Source organism: Oratosquilla oratoria, chromosome 1 (assembly GCF_046742065.1).
Source record: "Oratosquilla oratoria isolate Oo_2021 chromosome 1, ASM4674206v1, whole genome shotgun sequence".
In the NCBI taxonomy this organism is placed as follows: Eukaryota; Metazoa; Arthropoda; class Malacostraca; order Stomatopoda; family Squillidae; genus Oratosquilla; species Oratosquilla oratoria.
The window spans coordinates 100,644,633-100,668,632 of NC_134777.1; the positions used below are offsets into that span (position 1 = coordinate 100,644,633).

At 38.8% G+C, this 24,000-nt stretch overlaps 2 protein-coding genes across 2 annotated transcripts in view; both read right to left on the reverse strand.

Moving 5' to 3' along the window:
• Positions 1–24,000, reverse strand: part of LOC143024534 (zinc finger MYM-type protein 1-like) — a 130,258-nt gene that overhangs the window by 16,555 nt on the left and 89,703 nt on the right. The window lies entirely within an intron of this gene.
• Positions 4,748–13,322, reverse strand: LOC143029168 (tRNA endonuclease ANKZF1-like). Its single transcript, XM_076191659.1, has 2 exons — positions 11,865–13,322; positions 4,748–4,957 (listed from the first exon to the last, which is right to left on the reverse strand). Exons 1-2 carry the CDS (start codon positions 13,320–13,322, stop codon positions 4,748–4,750), a joined length of 1,668 nt encoding a protein of 555 aa, XP_076047774.1.

Sequence of the window (24,000 nt, forward strand, 5' to 3'; positions counted from 1 at the left end):
TTCTCTTCTATAGCTATGTTTTCTTAATTTCCTTCCATGTCCTCTTGTGTTTCTCTTGTCCCAGTTTAGTAATTCTTCTCTATCAAGTATCTCTGTGCCTTTCATGATTCTGTAGATGGTCAGTAGGTCTCTCTCTCTTCTTTCCTCCAGTGTCGGTAGCTCCAGTTTAGCCAATCTCTCCTCGTATGATAGGTTTGCAAGTGCAGGTGCCATTTTCGTAGCTGCTTTTTGGATTCTTTCTATTTTCTTTATGTTCTTTTTGGTACTGGGGGACCACAATGTCGCCGCATACTCTAGTCTAGGCCTTATCAATGTAACCAAATTTTTTTTTATCATGTCTTCGTCCAGGTAAGCAAAAGCCACTTTTATTGATCTTAGCAAGTTGTAAGTCTCCCCGACAATTTTGTTAATCTGTGTATCATAGGACAAGTCGTTTGTGATAATTACCCCCAAGTCTTTTTCGGATCCTACTTTCTTTACTTCCTTGGTTCCAATTGTATAATTTCTTGATATTCTGTTTTTGCTTTTTCCAAACTCCATTATGCTACACTTCTTAGTATTAAAATCCACTTCCCATTTCTGACTCCAGTTCCATACCCTATTCAGATCTTCTTGCAGTGCTTCACAGTACTTATCAGTTTCTACTTTCCTTAACAGTTTGGCATCATCAGCAAAGAAGCTCATGTAACAGTTCACGCCCTCGTCCATATCATTCATATAGATAGCAAACATTATTGGAGCCAGTACAGATCCTTGCGGTACTCCACTGATCACCTCTTTCCAATCTGAATATTTTTCTCTGAGTACTACTCTCATCTTTCTTCCAGTCAGGAAGTCCTCCATCCATTTTAGTAGGTTCCCTTGTATTCCTCCTATGTGTTCCAGTTTTTTTAGTAATTTTCTGTGTGGTACTTTGTCAAATGCTTTTTGCAAGTCTAGGAATACACAATCAGCCCATCCGTTTCTTTCTTGCACTATGTCTATTAGTCTTGAGTAGAAGCATATCAAGTTTGTGGTGCATGATCTACCTTGTCTGAACCCGAATTGTCTTGGGTTTAATATGTTGTTATCTTCCAGGTGTTTTACCCATCTATTCTTGATGATTTTCTCACAAATTTTGGCTATAGTGCTTGTTAGTGATACTGGTCTATAGTTGGTGGGTTCTTCCTTGTTTCCTCCTTTATATATTGGTACAATGTTAGCATTTTTCCAGTCATTAGGTATCTTTCCTTCCTTGAGTGAGCTATTTATTATGATGTGTATTTTGTCCGTTAGCTCTTCTTTGCATTCTTTTAGAATCCAATTTGCAATTCCATCCGGGCCATGTGATTTTCTGACGTCCAGTTTTGATAGATGTTCTGATATTTCTTTTTGTGATGTAAATTCACTCATGTGGGGAGAATGTTTGTTATTATCTTCGTCCCAATTTTGTATTTACTCTCTGGTGAAGACAGATTTAAAGTGGTTGTTCATGATTTCGGCCATCTCTAATTCTTCTGTGTATTCTATATTTCCTTGGCGTAGTTTCACTAGTTCCTGTTTGGTTTTAAGTTTACTATTTACATACCGGTAGAATAGCTTGGGCTGATCTTTGCATTTATCTATAATATCCTTCTCATGGTTCCTTTACTCCTCTCTTCTCACATTAACATACTCATTTCTATAGTTTATATAAATTTGCCATTTGCTTTGTTTTTTGTCGTTTCTCCACCTTTTCCAAGCTTTGTCCCTTCTGTCTTTTGCCTCACTGCATCTTTTGTTGAACCAACATTTAATGTACTCTCTCTCTCGCTTTTGTCTTGGTACATGCCTGTTTACCCCTTCATTGTAATTAGCCAACAGTATGTTCCATTTCTCTTCCACTGTTATCTCTTCCATATAGAATTTTTCCCAGTTTGCATTCTGGAAGAACGTCTTTAGTTTTGCAAAGTCTGTTTTGTTGTACATCAATCTTCCTTTCCTATGCTTTTCGCTCCTCTTCATCTCTATTTCTTCCTTTAGTACAGTTTCGATGAGTACATGGTCACTCTTTCCAATTGGTGTCTTGTAGTGGACTTTGTCCACTATTTCAGGTTCCGTTGTAAATATTAAATCTAGTTTTGATGGCTCTTCATTGTTTCTGTACCTTGTGTTTTCACTGACCCACTGGGTCATTGTGTACTCCATGGTCATGTCTAGCAGTACATTGCCCCACACGTCATCTCCTCGTACTGTCATGTTGTCCCAACAAATTTCTTTGCAATTGAAGTCTCCCATAATTACTAGGTTACCCTTACCCATTAGTATCTCATATAGTGATTTTCTTGTAACTTCTAGCATTTTTGTGTGTTCGTTTTCTTTCCAAGCATTCGTTCTTGGCGGCACATAGGTCACCACAAACTTTCTACTTTTCATATTCTTGCCTTCGACTTTTATCATCATCAGTTCAACAGTTCCTTTGCCCTCTGCAATTTTTGTCACGTTTAGGTCTTTCTTGGCCAAGAACATGATCCCCCCCCCCTGCTTTTTGTCCCTGTTTCTTATCCAGTAATTGTATAGCCCTTGTCCAATATCAATAGATGTGTGTGTGTGTGCGTGTGTGTGTGTGTGTGTGTGTGTGTGTGTGTGTGTGTGTGTGTGTGTGTGTGTGTGTGTGTGTGTGTGTGCGCGTGTAAGTAACCACTAGGAAAAGTAAACTAAAGAAGCAAAGCGCTTTCGTATAATTACATCTTCAGTGCAAATACAAAAACCTAGTTTTGATCTGCCGAGATATCTTTTCACCATAAATGGTCATCTTCACGGGTGGGGATTTATATATATTTTTTAAGGGCTAAGGCATTGCCAAAAGTTTTTCTCCTAGGTGGCCACAAGTGTGTTGACACAAGGGGTGGGTGTAGGAGGAGACTCGTCAGGAGAACGCTGCCCCCATGTTATCATGAAGAGCATCAACAGGGCCGGAAGTCTCGGAGTTCTCATTACCGCCTGAAGGTCAGGGACTTCAGGACGTTGACTGCCAGGAGTCAGCTGTTTGCGACATGGCGGGAGATGCTCGAGAACTCGCTGCTGAAGTCTGTTATTTGTGAGACAATCCGTAAGGTCATGTAAACGTTGACATTAGATGTCCTGGTCACAGAAGGTATAAGTCATGAGCTTGAGGAAGCTTTGTCTGGTGGTCTTGGCTCAGGCTTGCATGATGACTGTAGTCACTGATGTATTCCTCGACCTAGAGAAGGTCTTCGTGTTGGCCATCATCGACTCTACTGTCAACGTAGGTCTATGAGGCAAGTTACTAGTCTGGTACCAGACTACCTCTCCGACAGAAGACTTCCAGTCCGGTTTCAGGAGCCATACGCTGGCTACCAGGCCTTCGACAACTGTACTCCCCAGGTCAGCCCCTCAATTACAAAAATGGGAGACCACTGGGTACATACACATGAATTATACAATGAGATAGGGCACTTAAGATGACTTCGTACACAGTGGGGACTGTAAGATTGTGAGTCATGGTGTGGTATGGTAAACCGTGTTATGGTAGGTCTGGATGGTCAGGTGAAGTTGGTCTTGTGTTGTTTTTTTGTATTCGTTTTGGGGTGAGGCCTTCTGTTGCTTGTCAGCGTTGTAGTAAGCATTAGTTGGATATTAATGGAAGGGCATTCATGAAAAATGAGGACACTGACGTAAACATCTAGGGAGGGGAATATGTGATTATTCTCTGCTTGAAATATAAAGTTAAGAGAGGAATTGACTTGGAAAAGCTGGACAAGTTGGGGTAATAGGTTCAGATTTTCACATTAAAGAATACGTTATCTATGTACCGTGCATAGGTTGGCGGCTGCAGCTCAGTGTATTCCTTAAAGATTTTCCACTACAACGAACCCATATAATGATAGGCGAAAAGTGGTCTAAGTGTGGACCCTATCCCGACACCATCGACCTGCACTCGCATTTTCTAGTAGAGCCCGTGAAATTGGGCTTCTTTAGTTCAGATCTGCAGAAGTTTACGAGAGCGCCAGTGTGAATGCTTCCATTGAAATTAATGAGACAATATTGGACCGGACCGAGAGCGGAGCGGGAGTGGAGCGCGACCGGACCGATAGTGTGAATCAAGCCTAAACCGTTACAAGAAGGCCTTGCCACCCTTTCAGATGGCACGAATCCCTTGGAGCAGCTTCGGTTACCCGGGGGCAAGTACCACAAACCTTACCCAAAGGTAGACTTTCAGATTTTTTTTTTTTTTAATACCAAGAGGTGATTCTCCGGTGATCATTCTTCTTCTTCTCCTATTAGCTGGAGAGGTAGGGAGCAACCCTGGACCCACCACAAATTACACGTGTCCGACATGCTCCAAACCCATCACCCTGGTCCACCAATCCATCTGTTTTGTGAACACAACTACCATCATTAAATCCCTCCTCCCTCGCACCGACAACACAACCGAAATCCAATCAATCCAAATCTGAACAGGTAACAAACCCACAATCACAATAGTTGACATTTCCATCTCCCCGCAATCATCCCCAACAGTTCCCAGCAACTTCAGGCCTAACCTCGACCAACTCACCATCATCCCCACGGGTGGTGGCATCAAAGCCAAGTTGTCGGCCTGGTATGTCAACAACTCCGACACGAACATAGAATTTGATCTGCAGGCACATCTTGACACACTAACTAACCACCATGAACAACATCCATAATCACATACATATCACCATCAAGTCCTCTACACCTCTTCCTCTCCTGACATCACCTGTTCCCATGTTTAATCCCCTCATCTTGGAAAGTGGTCAGAGTCCTTGGATTCGACCACCTTACGATCATTATCACCACTTAAAAACGATACATCCCAGTTGGCCACTGAAACACATGCATTAATTACAAAAGAAAAAGCAAACTGAGAAGCTTTCACTGGAGATGCAGAACAAGATTTCGAGACAATAAGCAAAACATCAATCACAGACATAGACATTGCTGTGCACACCTTCAACACAACCATATAAAATGCAAACAAAAATATATCTCCTGAGGCAACAGAAAATCACAAAACCAAATTTCACACCAGAAATTCAAGATCTCATCAAACACTGCATCACATTCAAACACGTCACCCCACATATAAGAGACTACAAAGGATTACAAAGGCGGAGCATGCCGACAAGAGACCTTTTGGTCCATATCTAGGTCGGATGCGAAAAAATCATAATAATAATAAAATAATAAATAAAAAATACAATAATGTAAATAACAAATAAAATACATAAATAAATGCATAGGTATAGTTAAATAATAAACAAACAGGTAAATAGTAAATAATAATAAATTGACCTTTTGGTCCATATCTAGGTCGGATGCGAAAAAAATCATAATAATAATAAAATAATAAATAAAAACTATAATAATGTAAATAACAAATAAATGCATAGGTATAGTTAAATAATAAACAAACAGGTAAATAGTAAATAATAATAAATTGACATATAACTAATAATAAATGAAAATCAGACAGACAAATGATAACAAAACAAAAACAAATAATATAAAATAAATTATAATCATTACAGCATCTTGCTTAGGTGTTTATCTAAATGATTCTTAAAGCTTCGAACTGAAATACATTGCACTACCTGTGCAGGAAGGTTATTCCATTCATTAACTACACGGTTGGCAAAGTTGTTTCTACCTACTTCCAAATTGAATCTATTTCTGGACAGTTTGAGACCATTGTTTCTTGTCTGATTCTCATTCAATGTGAACATTTTGTCACTTTTGATGTTGTGAATTCCCTTTAAAATCTTAAAGACCTGTATCAAGTCACCTCTGAGTCTACGCCTTTTTGTTTTAGGGAAAACAGATTCATATGTTTAAGTCGATTTTCGTATGATTTATTTTTGATATCTGGAATCAGTTTTGTGGCTCGCCGTTGTACTTTTTCCAGTCTGTCAATGTCTTTAATGAGATTCGATGACCATACGGAAACAGCATATTCCAAATGTGGACGAACTAACGATTTATATAGCTTGTTAATGAGTGATGGACTTTTGAAATCAAAAGATCGCGCAATCAGTCCTACAATCTTATTTGCTTTCTCAGAGGCTGAAATACACTGCTTGGATGATTTGAGGTCGTTACTGATAATTTCGCCGAGATCTTTTTCACTATCCACTTTTGTTAAGGAATTTCCAAATAACTTGTAATCGTACTTTCTGTTATTTTTACCTATGTGCATTACCTTGCATTTACTTGTGTTAAATTTCATTAGCCACTTTTCAGACCATTGCTGTAATTGATCTAAATCTTCTTGAATATCTAATTGGTTTGAGTGATCATTTGCCACTCCGCACAGTTTTGTATCATCAGCAAATTTGGAAACTGTAGATTTTAGTCCATGGTCTATATCATTTATATATACTATGAATAGAAGTGGCCCAAGAACGGAACCCTGAGGAACTCCACTTGTAACATTTTTCCATCTAGAAGTTTTTCCATTTAAAATAACTTTCTGTTTTCGACCACTCAACCAATTACTAGTCCAACCTAATAGGCTACCACTTATTCCGTGTAAAGCTAATTTAGTAAGTAGTCTTTCGTGTGGGACGGTATCAAAAGCTTTTGCAAAGTCTAGATATATTAATGTTTCTTTTGTCATAATTCGAGATAACTGTGTTGTAGAATTCGAGTAAGTTAGTCACGCAAGAACGTTTCCGTCTGAAACCATGCTGGCTATCATTTATCGAACGGTTACTTTCTAAATGATGTTCGATAGCATCTCTGATGATAGTTTCCATTATTTTCCCTACGATTGAAGTCAAACTTATAGGCCTATAGTTATTTGGCTTCTTTTTGTCACCTTTTTTGAATATGGGAGTAACGTTAGCTAGCTTCCATTCTCTTGGGACATCTCCGGATATGATGGATTTCTTGAAAATAATTTCTAATGGAACAACAATCTCATTTTTCATTTCCTTTAAGATCCTTGGATGCCAACCGTCAGGCCCTGGTGTTATATTCAAGTTGACCGTCAGCAGATAATAGTGGACCAATGTGATTCCTAACAACCTTTTTATCTCTAATGTAACTATAGAATTCTTTGGGATTCTCTTTGGATTTATCAGCGATGTTCATTTCGTATTGTCGTTTTCTTTTTCTTATTGTCTTTTTTAAATCTCTCTGTATTGATACATAACTTTCATAGTCATTAGATGCACCCGATCACTTATATTTCTTATAAGCCTGTCTCTTTTTGGCAATACTTTTTTCAGTTTCTTTGTCGAGCCACTTTGGGCGAGCCTGATTTGGGGGACGTCTGTCCTTAAAAGGAATGTAAGTCTGAATCATCTTAGTGAGCGTATTTTATAATATTTCCCACATCTGATCTACAGGTCTTTCGTTTAATTTTGCCTTCCAATCTGTAAGCTGAAGCTCCTGACGTAGTCCTATGAACTGAGCTTTACTGAAATCGGGTATTTTAGAAACACAAGTATCTATTCTAAAATTGTTTAGGAGTTTGAATCTAACTAAGTTGTGATCGCTATTTGCAACAGATTCACCTACTTCTACATCAGTTACTATGCTTTCGCGGCTAGTGATCAATAGATCGAGTAAGTTTCCATATCTTGTGGGCTCTTTTACATGCTGAATTAAGTAATTGTCACCAAGAAAATCAATCAAGCGACTACCTATATGGCCATGTTCAAGGGTCATCCAATCAATGTCAGTAAAATTGAAATCACCCATTATCAATAAATCCCGGTTGCAGAAACTAGACAGTTCTTGAAATAACAGTTTGTCGTCTGCTAATGATAATGTCTTTGGCCTATGTATTACACCTATATTCATTTTTTGTCCATTTGTTTGGGTTAACTCAACCCACAAACTATCATATGCATCCTGTTTCACTTTCTCTAAAACACAAGCATGAACATTGTTTTTAACGTGGTTTCTATCCTGATGAAAGTGTTTAAATCCCGCAATATTAAATTCAGCTTCGAACTCTGTACCATTTAACCATGTCTCAGTTATTCCTATCATATCGAGATTTTCGCTTTTGACATACGCCTATATTTCTTAATATTTGTTCCTAATACTACGAGCATTAAAGTACATGGTTTTAAGAAACTCGTCATTATTTCTTTTTGACACATTTTGAGTTTCAATATCATGTCTTACATTATCATTTTGTTTTTTATTTATACCTTGCTCTATATCATTATTTGGTCCTTCATTGACATTCAATGCCTCATTAACATTTCTCCCATCAAAATTAACATTTCCCCCATCACGGACATCTGGTCGATCACGGTCATCCGATCTCTTTTGTACATTTTGCCCCCCTACGTCACCGTGATTCACGCCGGCCTCCCGTCGTTCATTGACATTATGTCCGGCATCCCTTTCTAAAATTATATTTTGTCCTCCAGTGACATTATATCATGCCGTGATATTTTTCCTCCACAATAATTACATCCCATCATGATCTTTTGTCTTCCACTGACATTACATCCTATCATGATATTTTGGCCTTCATTGACATTCTGTCCGGTATCCCTTCCTAAAATTATATTTTGTCCTCCACTGACATTATATCCTACCGTGATATTTTCTCCTCCATTATCATTACATCCTATCGTGATATTTTGTCCTCCACTATCATTACTTCCCATCGTGATCTTTTGTCCACCACTGTCATTACATCCCATTGTGACATTTTGTCCTATGACATTACATCCTAATGTAACATTTCGTCCTCTAGCGACATTATATCCTAAAATTATATTTTGTCCTATACTGGCACATTGTTCTACATTAATGCTATACTCTACACTGTTTTCCCAAGTACATTCTATTTCCCCTTCCCTTTGGGCTTCTACCCTAAAAAAGGAGCTAATTCATTACAAACTCCCACAATGAGGTTTGTAAGAACATCTTTGCCTCTGCGGGTAAGGTGGATCCCATCAGAAGCGTAAAGATCATGGCGCCTAGAAAAGAGATACCAAGGATCAAGAAAGTGGTATCCCAATTGTGTGCACAACTGCGATATCCTATCATTGATCCCTATGGCTCTACTCTTCCAACACGAGCCTGCGTAGATCCTCGGGAGGATCCCACAGACTACGTGACGGCTCCCACGTTCCTTCATCTCCTGAAGGAGGACCTTGTAATTCCGAACAAGCTCCTCTGATCTCACCCTACCCAAGACCGAGAGAATACAAGGTCAACTCACGCGCATGTTGTGACGTCATCTGAAGGGGAGCCCACAGAGAAAATGGTGAAAACGTAAGTGAAAATGTTAGGTAAAAGAGAAAACGTACAGGCACCAAAGATTTTATGGGAGACTTACCTATTTCATGTTCTGCAACCGTTAAAATGGGGGTTCCATTTTGGAAAAATATTCTTGTGGTTTATTTTTGACATATTTAATAAAGAAATTTAAAGGTTAATCTTTGTGTAGAGGGCAAACAAGTATCCAAGTCTATGAATCCATTTACCACAAACAATTATCTTTGTCTATGAAGAAAACGATTTGCCAAACTTAAAGGATATGGCATGAATTATCGATGATATATAGATGACAGCATGCCACTTGTTTAAAAACAATACATATCCCTGTTTCGGTGGTACGGTTACCCAATACCCAATATGGGCGTTTCCTTTTATCATTACTTTTTAACACTGTCTACGTTATTTCATTGTTAAATACTAATTATTCTTATTTCCATCCAATGTCAATATCCCAAGAAATAACAAAATTAGGTACAAATTTAGTATAAAACACGGTAAGTAAATACTACATTTCCGATTTGTTTACATGAAACACTGACATTTCATTTTTTGTAACAACGACCCATGTATATTACATGGATGACGACTGAATTTTGAGTGCAACAACTTTTATTGTGTAATTATTGTATTATATTTTGATGGGTTAATATAAACAATCACAAAGTTTTAATTCAAATGTAGATATTTAACTATCTGTTCGTTTGCAAAACGTAATCCACTTATTTCTCACATATTCATCCTCTGGAAATCTATGGTAAGTTATTTCAGACCCTTTCACATGTGTTTTTCTGCACAATGGGACGGCATAATTATTTTAGTTACGCATAAATATTCTAAAAGAAATCGGAGACACGTTCCCGACTCCAGCCACACCTGGACTGAGGCCGGAATTTCAACGAACCCTCGGCCAGGTAGTTTTAGTGACGTCACTGCGCAAACGACCTAAATACTGGTTAGCTGTTGAGTAGACCTTGTATTCTCTCGATCTTGACCCACCCTACATCGTTACTTCCCGTATGAACAATCGTAACCGTGTTCTTCCGTCCTTGCTCCCTGATGGACTGGGTACAATCGGCGATCCCACGGCCCGGTTGACATACAAGCTTGCAACGTCGCTTAGTCTTCCGCTGCAGGATGTCGTCATAGCCTCGCACCATGGAGTCCCCCACCACCAAGAACTCCTGGTTTTCAGCCACTTCATCCTCCAGTAGAGCAAAACGATTGGCTAGAGCCAGCGGTTCCTCCACAGGGCACACGTCTACCGAACGCGGGCTCGACAAACAGGACCCCACGGAGCGCCACTCGCTCACGGCAGTGACAGTAGGGGAAGAAGTGGAACGCTCTTTGGGTTGTGGGGAGGGTTCACTCTTCTCACGGAGCGCACTCCTGAGAAGACGAATTTCCTCCTCACACATCCTGAGACGGACTTCTAGGTTCACGCAACCTTCACAAGCCATTTCGCTCCTCCTTTAGCAATAAAAACGGCAAAGAGAAAATACAAATTAACAACAACAAAATCAAAGCGGTCTCTAATAAACTAAATACGGGAAGCTTACTCTACTTACCTTATACTATTTCTCCTACCTTTGGAATACAGTAACAGAAAACTGTTTTGAATTTAAATAGAACACTACACTTTATCTTATATTTGTATACAATTACAAAAACACAACACCTTTTTTATGTTTATTGCAGTATATGACACATTAGATAAAAAAAAATTGACTGGTGTAAATATTTAATTCACATCGTTTACATGACAAAGTAGCAATAACTCAGCATCAGGAGAGTGGGCCAAAGGAATAAGATTGTTCATGGGCATCCCTTAGTACAGGGGTTCTCAAACTTTTTCTCGTTAATTCCCGCCTGAGTTATAAGATCATCTTCCCGAACCCCCAATAATCTGACAATGAAGAGAATGGTAATTTATTGACTAACTCATAAAAGTACAATAATTCTGCAAAGGATATTATAAAATTATTCAAATGTTAATGACTTTATTGAGAAGAACCATCACACACACACACACACACACCCGATTGAACTATTGGTAATCAACACTGTTAATTTAGAAACCAGCGTAGAACAGTGAGATTGAAGGAACACACACTGCTAGCACGGAATTTCATAATCCACAACTACCACTATTCAAAATACGTTTTTCGTCAGCCATCTAAGTACCCCTACAAAACTTCGTGTGAACCCCTGGGGGCTCGCGAACCCCAGTTTGAGTACCCCTGGGCTTAGTCAGTAGGAATTCAAGCAGATGAGGTAATTCCTGAGTTTTCTGCTAGCTTGAAGTCATACAGACAATAATTTACTTCCTTCAGTTTGACTTATTTTTGCTTTTATACTCCTTCACACAGGACACTGAGCAAAAAATGTAATCTAGGTAGTGGAATTCATCACTGGAAACACCTCTGTTGGGAAATGCATTGACTCCTGTCTGCTGCTTTTTGCTGGCTCTCTTGCTGTCCTGCAAGTCGTCGTTCTGCTGCAAGTGCCCTCTTTTCTCTATCAGTCATTGATAAGAAAGTATTTCTTTGTGCTAATTCCGTTTTTCTTTCTTCCTCAATTTTCTTTGTTTCCTTTTCCTTTTCCCGCTTAACCTTTCTCTGTACACGTTTCTTTTCTGCCTTCCGAGCTGCTTGTTCCTTTTCTTGTTCCTCAGACAGAGCACTCAATATCCCTGCCTCCTTGTAGTCATATTTACTTGGGTATGTACTCATAAAACGTCTGAAGGTGTTGCGTATTTGCTTATTTGTTGTCATCTTGTATGGCAGCTCTCCCTTGTTGCTTTTAATACTTGGGTCACAATCATTTTCCATTAGATACCAGATAACGTCTTTCTGACAGGCTGTGGTAGCAATATGAAGAAGAGAAAGTCCATCTTTCCCAAAAGTAAAAGATCGGGGAATGACAGCTTCTTGACATGCCTTGATTGACTCTCTCACTTCATGACTCAAAATACCTTCAAATTGGTCACCTTCTGAATCATGTGCATACGTGATAATAGCCTTCAAAGTATTTATATCTCCTGACCTGCATGCTGTGTAAAGTAAATTCCTCACTTCTGGCAGAGACTTCTGAGCTTTAGAATTCTCCTTAGGTAATTGTCTTTTGTTCTTATGAGGTCTTCTTTTGGATTTGTTTTTGGGAATATAACAATCCATTTCTTCCAATTGCAAGGTGCTGAACTTGTTTGTGCTCACACAGAGTCCATACTCAGAGTCTTCACTGAGAGACGAATCATCACTTCCATTTAAGGTACAAGATTCTTGATGTCTGATAACTTTCTTTTCCTTAACTTCGTTTATTTTCTTTTTCGGAGATGATGGTTTCAAGACATTTTTTCCAGGGAGGCTTTTCTCTCTACTTGCTATTTCTGACTGGAAGTCATCTTCTGTTCCATGAACTGTGATCTCTGATAATACCGTATGCACTCTCCGCACCTCCTTAAAAGTTGGTTTCTCTGTGCTGAATGGAATGGTTCTAATCCGTAAATCATCAGCCTTAAGTGGAGGGTCTGGTCCACCAAAAATGACCTTTTTATTTGTATTTGTTGCTCGAAGCATAATAATGTGGCTCTGGTTCAAATGTCCTTGCCATGATTGAAGTACTTCTTGTACATGCTGCATGAAGGACTGCTCATTATGTCTTCTAAGAGATGACCCAGCAGAATTACAATGAGTTTTAGCATTCTTCTTATCTTTGCTGCTTTGTGATCCTCCTTGTTTAGATCTAACAGTATAGCTATGGAACGTTTTATGTGCTAAAATCTCTTCACCTTTGATGACAGCTCCTGCAAAATGTCCCCCTCCAATCATCAAGATGGACCAATAACATTTATAAGGCACTGCCATTGCATGTCGAATCACTTCCTCTTCACTTGACATCTCTCTCTTTTTACCAGTGAGAAGACAACGAAAGAGGGAAAATACTATCCCATCAGTGTTGACAAAGTAGATCTGAGGTTGTCTTTGAAGAACTGCAGTCCTCTGATCTTCTTCACATATTTCTTCTGGTGGTGTTGATGGTGATTCTTTGGAGAACTCCAAATGTTCCATAGTTCCTTTAGCCAAACGTAGTCCAATCATCAAAGGAACAATTTCTTCCTTTTTCCAAATACTCCTTTTGCCTGGCATTTCTTCTCCCCTAACAGGTCTTCTCAAGGGACACTTTTAATTCAGAAAATGACCGAAGACTCAAGATCTCGGATTTAACAATTCGGGTGCTGAATAACGTCCCCTCCACGAGCATTAATCTTTTATGACAGTAAACAATTAATATCAGTTGATGCCTTACTAACCTTCTATTCGAATTTGACACGTGTGTAATTACAATTTGTTTCAACTATCAGTACGTCAATTTGTAATAATTCAGTCTCGTGCAGAACCAATCACTCGTAAAGTGACAACATGGTAGAGACTTCTGGAGGACTTTTTATATCACCGATTTGGATGTCATTTCAAATATTATATAAAAATAGGAGCAAATGTAATTTTATATCAAAATCATATTTTCAATGTTAAGTTTAATATACTTAAAGAACAAGGGAAGATCATCTCGACATGGACAAGAGACTGCAAGGTGTAGGCTATATCAAGTGCAAGGATGAAAAAGTACATCAAGTAAGTAATCTTGAACAATTAGTTGAATTTCAATAGTTCACATTCCTTAATCTTCTAACACAAACATAACCATGAACACTACAACTAACACAAAAACAAAAACAAACATAACAAAAAACTGTTCTTCATGCCATACCCTTCACGCACACACACACACACACACACACACACACACACACACACACACACACACACACACACACACACACACACACACACACACACTGAAATAATTTCAGTATCACTACACTGCGAGTCGTTACTCCAACACTTATTTTGTGTGTGTGTGTGTGTGTGTGTGTGCGTGTCTAAAGGTCACAGCATTACACATAGATCGGTCATATATAAGCTCTGAGGTCTCTTCCGGGAGGGAAATAGCTGTCGATCACGAGTCCAACACTTGATCCAAGACCGTAGTGAATCAGACACATACATACAAACACACACACACACACACACACACACACACACACACACACACACACACACACACACACACACACAGAACACACACACACACACATATACTGTATATTTATATACTGTATATATATATATATATATATATATATATATATATATATATATATATATATTGATGCATTGATGATCTTCTTGTGTAGAGTTTCAATACGTCTAACTATAGACTTGGGTTCAGGAGGTAAGTTTGCTATCGCAGGTCCAAAGGACATGATTCAAACTCAGAAGGAAGAAGAGTAGCGTTTTACTGGAGCTTGACTGGAGTTTGACGCTACTCTTCTCCCTTCTGAGTTTGAATCAGGTCCTTTGGACCAGCGATAGCAAACTTACCTCCTGAACCCAAGTCTATAGTTAGACGTATTGAAACTCTACACAAGAAGATCATCAATGCATCAATTGCTATTTTCTTCAATGAAACCTGTCAACAGGAAAACCTGCTGCCGAAATATATATATATATATATATATATATATATATATATATGTATATATGTTTATATATTTATATATATATATATATATATATATATATATATATATATATATATATATCCACGAAGAACTCACAGTCGAAATAAAAGGAAACTTTAGACGAATGTGTAACTTCTATATTTCGGCTATTATTTGAAGAGGGCTATAACTATTAGCCAAAATATAGAAGTTACACATTCCTTTTATTCCGACTGTGGGTTCTTCGTGATTATTATTTACAAATGTGCAACAACATTTTGTCTTAGTGATATATATATATATATATATATATATATATATATATATATATATATATATATGAGTGTGTGTGTGTGTGTGTATTGGGGATCTGCTGCAGTCTCTGTCGAAACAGCCAGACACCACCCTACGGCAGTGAGCTCAGAGCTCATTATTTGCCGATCTCTGGGTAGGAAGGAGGGAAGGGGAGGAGGATGGGATACACGGGGTAGTTTGTGATGACATCACAACTTCACTTGTTCGATTTACTTCACGGGTGTCGGCTGCGAGACATATGATGTCAAGAGTAAACGCCGTAAATAAATACACTTGTGAATGCACTATAACGTCAAAAATTAGGGCAGAGTGTGAATTAAGCTGTGATAATATATTATGCTTATGTGAATAGTTATTTCGGAAATATGATTGAAAAACGATGGGTCAAAGCCGCTGAAATACTTAATAGGCTATAACACCGGAAGGGGGAGGGAGGGAAGGCTCAAGGACACCAAAGAAATTTTTGATAAATTAGAGGCTAAAGGTCGCTGGGATGAATGTATGGTTTGATCACTGTATTGTGTTGTTTGAAGGTAAGGGTCGGGGTTTGACTGATAATTGGACGGTGCTTCTTTTGATTAACGGAACAATAGCACTTGTGCTACTCATCACAATTAGCCTCAAACCTACCAAAGTCTTTCTCGACGCCTCGAGTCCTCCCGCCCTTCCAATGCCCTAGCCTCCGTGTTTGTGTGTACGCATGTATGTATGATGTATGTGTGTATGTATGTATGTATGTATGTATGTATGTATGTATGTATGTATGTATGTATGTATGCATGTGTGTATGTATGTATGTATGTATGTATGTATGTATGCATGTATGTTGTATGTATGTATGCATGTATGCATGTATGCATGTATGTATGTATGTATGTATGTATATATGCATGTATGTATTTATGTATGTATGCATGCATGTATGTAGGCATGTATATGTAAACAAAATCCAAGGACAGTGGCGTGATCTTTTCCCGTAAGACATTGAATGGACAATAGAAGGCCTTTGTGTCTCCGTCGTCAGAAGAGGGCGGAGTCTGAAATGACGAATTTTTATCCATTATGCAACTCATGCAATTAATCCTTGAAGTCTCAACGTCTACTCTAATGATGTTCCGTCTTCCACCAGACAATCTTATTCAGTTTGATGAAATTCAAATTTACTTAGTCTTATAGATGAGACGTCTTATATATTTTTGACTACTTCGCTATAATGACAGTTCTTACAGTTTCTTCCAGTCAATGTAAGGGTATTTTTTCTTTTTAGATTGATTTACTTCTGTATTATTTCTATGTTGAGGATATAATCCCTTTCTGAACGGGTCAGGATTTTCTTAAGAAACCCCTTCACTACTTTGGTACCCCTTATTGATTTTGTTATGGTTAACGCTTCTCGACTTCTTTGTGTGCAGGAATTAACCACTTCGATCCGAAGACAATTTTTTTACAGATTTCGTTATAGCTAACACCCAGACTTCGAGACACTGAACAGAACATCAATCACAGACATAGACACTACTGTGCACACCTTCAACACACATAAAACACAGACAAGAAATATATTCCCAACTGAGGGTAGGACTATAGTGAAGGATTTGCAGTCGCCTCTTCCAAGAAGTGATCCAATCAAAAGATTTTGTTCAAGTTAACACATCTGAGAGGGTCGAGGCCGTAGAATAAAACCCTTCGCTGCATGGTGTCATACTCAATAAATATTCTCCTGCCGAGAGCCACGCGACAGCAATCAGTTGAGAACAGGACCGACTCAGTGAAGATGACCTTATTCTTGTGACCGGTAAACCGTCACAAGAAGGCCTTGCCACTCTTTCAGATGGCACGAATCCCTTGGAGCAGCTTCGGTTACCCGGGGGCAAGTACCACAAACCTTACCCAAAGGTAGATTTTCAGATTTTTTTTTTCTTTACCAAGAGGTGATTCTCCGGCGATCATTCTTCTTCTTCTCGTATTAGCTGGAGAAGTAGAGAGCAACCCTGGACCCACCACAAATTACACGTATCCGACATACTCCAAACCCATCACCTCGTCACCCTGGTCCATCAATCCATCTGTTTTGTGAACCATTAAATCCCCCCCCCACACACACCGACAACAAAACCGAAACCCAATCAATCCAAATCTGAACAGGTAACAAACCCACAATCACAATAGTTGACATTTCCATCTCCCCGCAATCATCCCCAACAGTTCCCAGCAACTTCAGGCCTAACCTCGATCAACTCACCATCATCTCCACGGGTGGTGGCATCAAAGCCAAGTTGTCGGCCTGGTATGTCAACAACTCCGACACGAACATAGGATTTGATCTGCAAGCACATCTTGACACACTAACTAACCACCATGAACAACATCCATAATCACATACATATCACCATCAAGTCCTCTACACCTCTTCCTCTCCTGACATCACCTGTTCCCATGTTTAATCCCCTCATCTTGGAAAGTGGTCAGAGTCCTTGGATTCGACCACCTTACAATCATTATCACCACTAAAAAACGATATATCGCAGTTGGCCACAGAAACACATGCATTAATTACAAAAGAAAAAGCAAACTGAGAAGCTTTCACTGGAGATGCAGAACAAGATTTCGAGACAATAAGCAAAACATCAATCACAGACATAGACATTGCTGTGCACACCTTCAACACAACCATATAAAACGCAAACAAAAATATATCTCCTGAGGCAACAGAAAATCACAAAACCAAATTTCACACCAGAAATTCAAGATCTCATCAAACACTGCATCACATTCAAACACGTCACCCCACATATAAGAGGCTACAAAGGATTACAAAAGCAGAGCATGCCGACAAGAGGCTTCCAGGACAATTTCCCCCGGAGGACAATTGCCCCCTAGGACAATTGCCCTCTAGGAATATTTCCCCCGTTGTCAATTGCCCCCTGGGACAATTGCCCCCTAGGACATTTACCCCCGGAAGACAATTTCCCCCGTTGACAATTCAACTAAACAAGATACTGTGACTCAACGCAGACTGTACCCTGTTAATTTTACCCAAAATTTTATTTATAAAGTCAAAGAGTGAAAATACTTTTAGCTGCAATTTCCCCCGTGGACAATTGAAATGAATACAAATACAAAGTTAATTTTGTTCAAAACTTTATTTATAAAGTCAAAGAGTAAAAATACATTTAGTTGCAAAGAATGAAAATAAGCTTAGTTTTGTTTAAAAACTTAGATTATACGCAATTCCTCTTAAGTAATCAAAAATCTCTCTGTTGTAATCGTTCACTAAACCGACTATTCGCTGGGAGCAATCTTTATACCTTTTCCGTGATCCTTCATTTGCAATGCCGGCTGCACTCTGACTGATACTAAACTCTTGAAGTGACTGCTCTTTCTGGAGTTTTGAAATAAAAATCCAAATACTGGGATGGCAGCAACCAGTACTGGCAAGAAAACTCCTATGCCATCCCTCGACTGAATTGTTTGTTCTTGGAAGCTCTTCCTTCGCTCTGTTGTACATGCCCCACAGAGCCATGTCGAACATTAGTTCTCGTCGCCCTCTCCTCCTACAAGGTCGTCCAATATAAGTGTCTTCGAAATAATCAAGTATTGGCTGACTGTCCGGAGCCATAATTCCCAGCAGTTTATCAAACGTTTCTTCAATTTCAGCAGTCGGCACAAAAGCTAATGCTGCGAGCATCCTCATGCTAAGAGTAAACTCCTGGTCATTTAGATAGGTTTGCTGCATGCCTGAAGCTTGTACCTTTCTGTAAATGTTTTGGCAAAAGTGGAAAAAACAGCCTTTTATTTTTGTACGGTTAAACACAGCATGCAAACTATTGATCATGGTTCTCTCAAAGTCGACCATTATGCTGACTGGAGATAAATTAGGATTTAATTTCTTCAGCTCTTGTAAAAAAGTTGTATATGTGGCTTGGCTTTTATCGGGGAGGAGAGCATAAATCAGAGGTACTGTACGACTATCTTGCAAAGCATGAATAGTATATAGTTGGGCAAAAATCTGAGGAACTGTTTTAAATGTTCCGTCTATAAACCAATGAAGAGAAGAAGATAGCATTTCTACATTTCTATACGTTCCGAAAATTAGAATTCTTGGCCTGCGCTCACCAACAGAGTTGTCAGAATCATAAAGAAGAAAATTTTGCCCATCGAGGGTTCTTTTATACTGTTCTTCCAGACTACTTTTTGCCTTTGTGTCTGGTCAAAATAGCGTATATAGTAAAGTAGCATTTTTTGCAACAAATAAAATACATAAATAAATGCATAGGTATAGTTCAATAATAAACAAACAGGTAAATAGTAAATAATGGTAAATTGACATATATCTAATAAAAAATGAAAATCAGACAGACAAATAATATGAAATGAATTATAATCATTACAGCATCTTGCTTAGGTGTTTATCTAAGTGATTCTTAAAGCTTCGAACTGAACTACATTGCACTACCTGTGCAGGAAGTTTATTCCATTCATTAACTACACGGTTGGCAAAGTTGTTTCTACCTACTTCCAAATTGAATCTATTTCCGGACAGTTAGAGATAATTGTTTCTTGTCTGATTCTCATTCAATGTGAAAATGTTGTCACTTTTGATGTCAATTCCCTTTAAAATCTTGAAGACCTGTATCAAGTCACCTCTGAGTCTACGCTTTTTTAGGGAAAACAGATTCATATGTTTTAGTCGATTTTCGTATGATTTATTTTTGATATTTGGAATCAGTTTTGTGGCTCGCCGTTGTACTTTTTCCAGTCTGTCAATGTCTTTAATGAGATTCGGTGACCATACGGAAACAGCATATTCCAAATGTGGACGAACTAACGATTTATATAGCTTGTTAATGAGTGGGAGGTTATGCAGATATACTGGATAGGAGGAAAGCTTCTGGGAGCTGTCAAGAGTTTTTATGAGAATAGTAGAGCTTGTGTCAGGATTGGAAATGGAGCGAGTGAGTGGTTCGACGTAAAGGTGGGACTGCGTCAAGGATGCGTTATGTCGCCCTGGCTGTTCAACTTATACATGGATGGGGTGGTGAGAGAGGTAAATGCAAGGGTAGTAGGAAAGGGATTGGAGATGGTTAAAGAAAATGGAGAAAAGTGTTAGGTGAGCCAGCTGTTGTTTGCGGACGACACTGCGTTTGTGGCAGGATCGGAGGAGGGATCGAGGAAGTTGGTGGCAGAGTTTGGGAGAGTATGTGATAGAAGAAAGCTAAAGATAAATGTGGGTAAAAGTAAGGGGATGAGATGTACAAGGAGTGAAAGTGGCAGTAGACTGGAAGTGAGCATTAAAGGAGAGCGACTGGAGGAAGTGGATAGTTTATATACTTGGGTGCAAATGTGGCAGGGAAAGGTGGAGTGAAAGTGGAGGTAGAATGTAGATTGAGAGAAGCGAGTAAATGCCTTGGTGGATTAAAGAGTGTAACGAGGAAGAGACATTTGGGAATGGATGCTAAGAGGTGACTGTATGAAGGAGTGATTATGCCAACAGCACTGTATGGGGCAGAAACATGGAACATAAGAGAAGAAGAGAGAAGGAGTTTGAATATGTTTGAGATGAGGTGTCTGAGAAGTATGATGGGGGTTACTAGGCTAGATAGAGTGAGAAATGAGGAGGTGAGGAGGAGAACAGGGGTGGAAAAGGAGCTGGGAGATTGGGTTGATGAAAGAATATTAGGATGGTTTGGACACATGGAAAGAATGAGTGAAGAAAGACTAGTAAAAAGGTGTGGAAGGCAGATGTGGAGGGAGTGAACATGAGGGGACGTCCTAGGATGAGGTGGATGGATGGGGTGAAGGGGGCTTTGGGGAAGAGGGGAATGTCTGTTCAGGAAGGACGGGAGAGGACAGAAGACAGGGGTGAATGGAGAATGGTTGTATATGGATGATGTTGGGATAGCATGAGGTGGAATGGGCGGGTGGATGGGGAGTGAGGTAGTATGTGTGAGCAAAATTTGACGCAGCCCGAAGGTATTTCTCCCCGTCCTCTCATTTTATGCAATGGGGGGACGGAGAGGGGGGTCGCCAATTTAATGAAGCGGCCTTGCTGTGGATGTGCTGTGTCTTGCGACACTGCTTCTGACCCAGGGCAGTGGACAAGGTGCAGGGATGACCCGTCATTCAGGAGGTGCTAAGATAAGAGGGAGGGTGGAGGGGTGTGGAGTGTATTCAGGGGTGGAATGCGTGGGAGTGATTTTGTGCCTTTTTCTTTTTTGCTACCCCCCTTGTAAGGTGGAAAAAGCCTTGGTATATGTATGTATATGTATGTTAATGAGTGATGGAGTTTTGAAATCAAAAGATCGTGCAATCAGTCCTACAATCTTATTTGCTTTCTCAGAGGCTGAAATACACTGCTTGGATGATTTGAGGTCGTTACTGATAATTACGCGAGATCTTTTTCAGTATCCACTTTTGTTAACAAATTTCCAAATAACTTGTAATCGTACTTACTGTTATTTTTACCTATGTGCATTACCTTGCATTTACTTGTGTTAAATTTCATTAGCCACTTTTCAGACAATTGCTGTAATTTATCTAAATCTTCTTGAATATCTAATTGGTTTGATTGATCATTTGCCACTCCACACAGTTTTGTATCATCAGCAAATTTGGAAACTGTAGATTTTAGTCCATGGTCTATATCATTTATATATACTATGAATAGAAGTGGCCCAAGAACGGAACCCTGAGGAACTCCACTTGTAACATTTTTCCATCTAGAAGTTTCTCCATTTAAAACAGCTCTCTGTTTTCGACCATTCAACCAGTTACTAGTCCAACCTAATAGGATACCGCTTATTCCGCGTAAAGCTAATTTAGTAAGTAGTCTTTCGTGTGGGACGGTATAAAAAACTTTTGCAAAGTCTAGATATATTAATGTTTCTTTTGTTATAATTCGAAATAACTGTGTTGTAGAATTCGAGTAAGTTAGTCACGCAATAACGTTTCCGTCTGAAACCATGCTGGCTATCATTTATCAAACGGTTATTTTCTAAATGATATTCGATAGCATCTCTGATTATAGTTTCCATTATTTTTCCTACGATTGAAGTCAAACTTATAGGCCTATAGTTATTTGGCTTCTTTTTGTCACCTTTTTTGAATATGGGAGTAACGTTAGCTAGCTTCCATTCTCTTGGGACATCTCCGGATATGATGGATTTCTTGAAAATAATTTCTAATAGAACAACAACCTCATTTTTCATTTCCGTTAAGATTCTTGGATGCCAACCGTCACCTTCTAATTTTTTCTTTTGTTATATTTACCGTAGTGAGTAAGTTTACCCTAGACTTTTCACAGGTTTCAGTTTGGAATACCGAGCTAAAATAATTGTTTAAGATATTACACATTCCTTCATTTGAATATTCAAGTTGACCGTCAGCAGATAATAGTGGACCAATGTGATTCCTAACAACCTTTTTATCTCTAATGTAACTATAGATTTCTTTGGGATTCTCTTTGGATTTATCAGCGATGTTCATTTCGTATTGTCGTTTTCTTTTTCTTATTGTCTTTTCTAAATCTCTCTGTATTGATACATAACTTTCATAGTCATTAGATGCACCCGAGCACTTATATTTCTTATAAGCCTGTCTCTTTTTAGCAATACTTATTTCAGTTTCTTTGTCGAGCCACTTTGGGCGAGGCTGATTTGGGGGACGTCTGTCCTTAAAAGGAATGTAAGTCTGAATCATCTTAGTGAGCGTATTTTGAAATATTTCCCACATCTGATCTACAGGTCTTTCGTTTAATTTTGCCTCCCAATCTGTAAGCTGAAGCTCCTGACGTAGTCCTATGAACTGAGCTTTACTGAAATCGGGTATTTTAGAAACACAAGTATCTATTCTAAAATTGTTTAGGAGTTTGAATCTAACTAAGTTGTGATCGCTATTTGCAACAGATTCACCTACTTCTACATCAGTTACTATGCTTTCGCGGCTAGTGATCAATAGATCGAGTAAGTTTCCATATCTTGTGGGCTCTTTTACATGCTGAATTAAGTAATTGTCACCAAGAAAATCAATCAAGCGACTACCTATATGGCCATGTTCAAGGGTCATCCAATCAATGTCAGTAAAATTGAAATCACCCATTATCAATAAATCCCGGTTGCAGAAACTAGACAGTTCTTGAAATAACAGTTTGTCGTCTGCTAATGATAATGTCTTTGGCCTATATATTACACCTATATTCATTTTTTGTCCATTTGTTTGGGTTAACTCAACCCACAAGCTATCATATGCATCCTGTTTCACTTTCTCTAAAACACAAGCATGAACATTGTTTTTAACGTACAACAGAACACCCCCTCTTTTCTTGTGGTTTCTATCCTGATGATAATGTTTAAATCCCGCAATATTAAATTCAGCTTCGAGGTCTGTACCATTTAACCATGTCTCAGTTATTCCTATCATATCGAGATTTTCGCTTTTGACATACGCCTACATTTCTTGATATTTGTTCCTAATACTACGAGCATTAAAGTACATGGTTTTAAAAAACTCGTCATTATTTCTTTTTGAGACATTTTGAGTTTCAATATCATGTCTTACATTATCATTTTGTTTTTTATTTATACCTTGCTCTATATTATTATTTGGTCCTTCATTGACATTCAATGCCTCATTAACATTTCTCCCATCAAAATTAACATTTCCCCCATCACGGACATCTGGTCGATCACGGTCATCCGATCTCTTTTGTACATTTTGTCCCCCTACGTCACCGTGATTCACGCCGGCCTCCCGTCGTTCATTGACATTATGTCCGGCATCCCTTCCTAAAATTATATTTTGTCCTCCAGTGACATTATATCCTACCGTGATATTTTTTTCCTCCACTATAATTACATCCCATCGTGATCTTT

Coding starts and splice junctions, on each gene's coding strand:
- LOC143029168 (XM_076191659.1), bottom strand. CDS start 13,322: ATGGAACATTTGGAGTTCTCCAAAGAATCACCATCAACACCACCAGAA. Junction 4,958..11,864: donor AGAAACGTGTACAGAGAAAG/GTTAAGCGGGAA, acceptor GTTGTGTTGAAG/GTGTGCACAGCAATGTCTAT.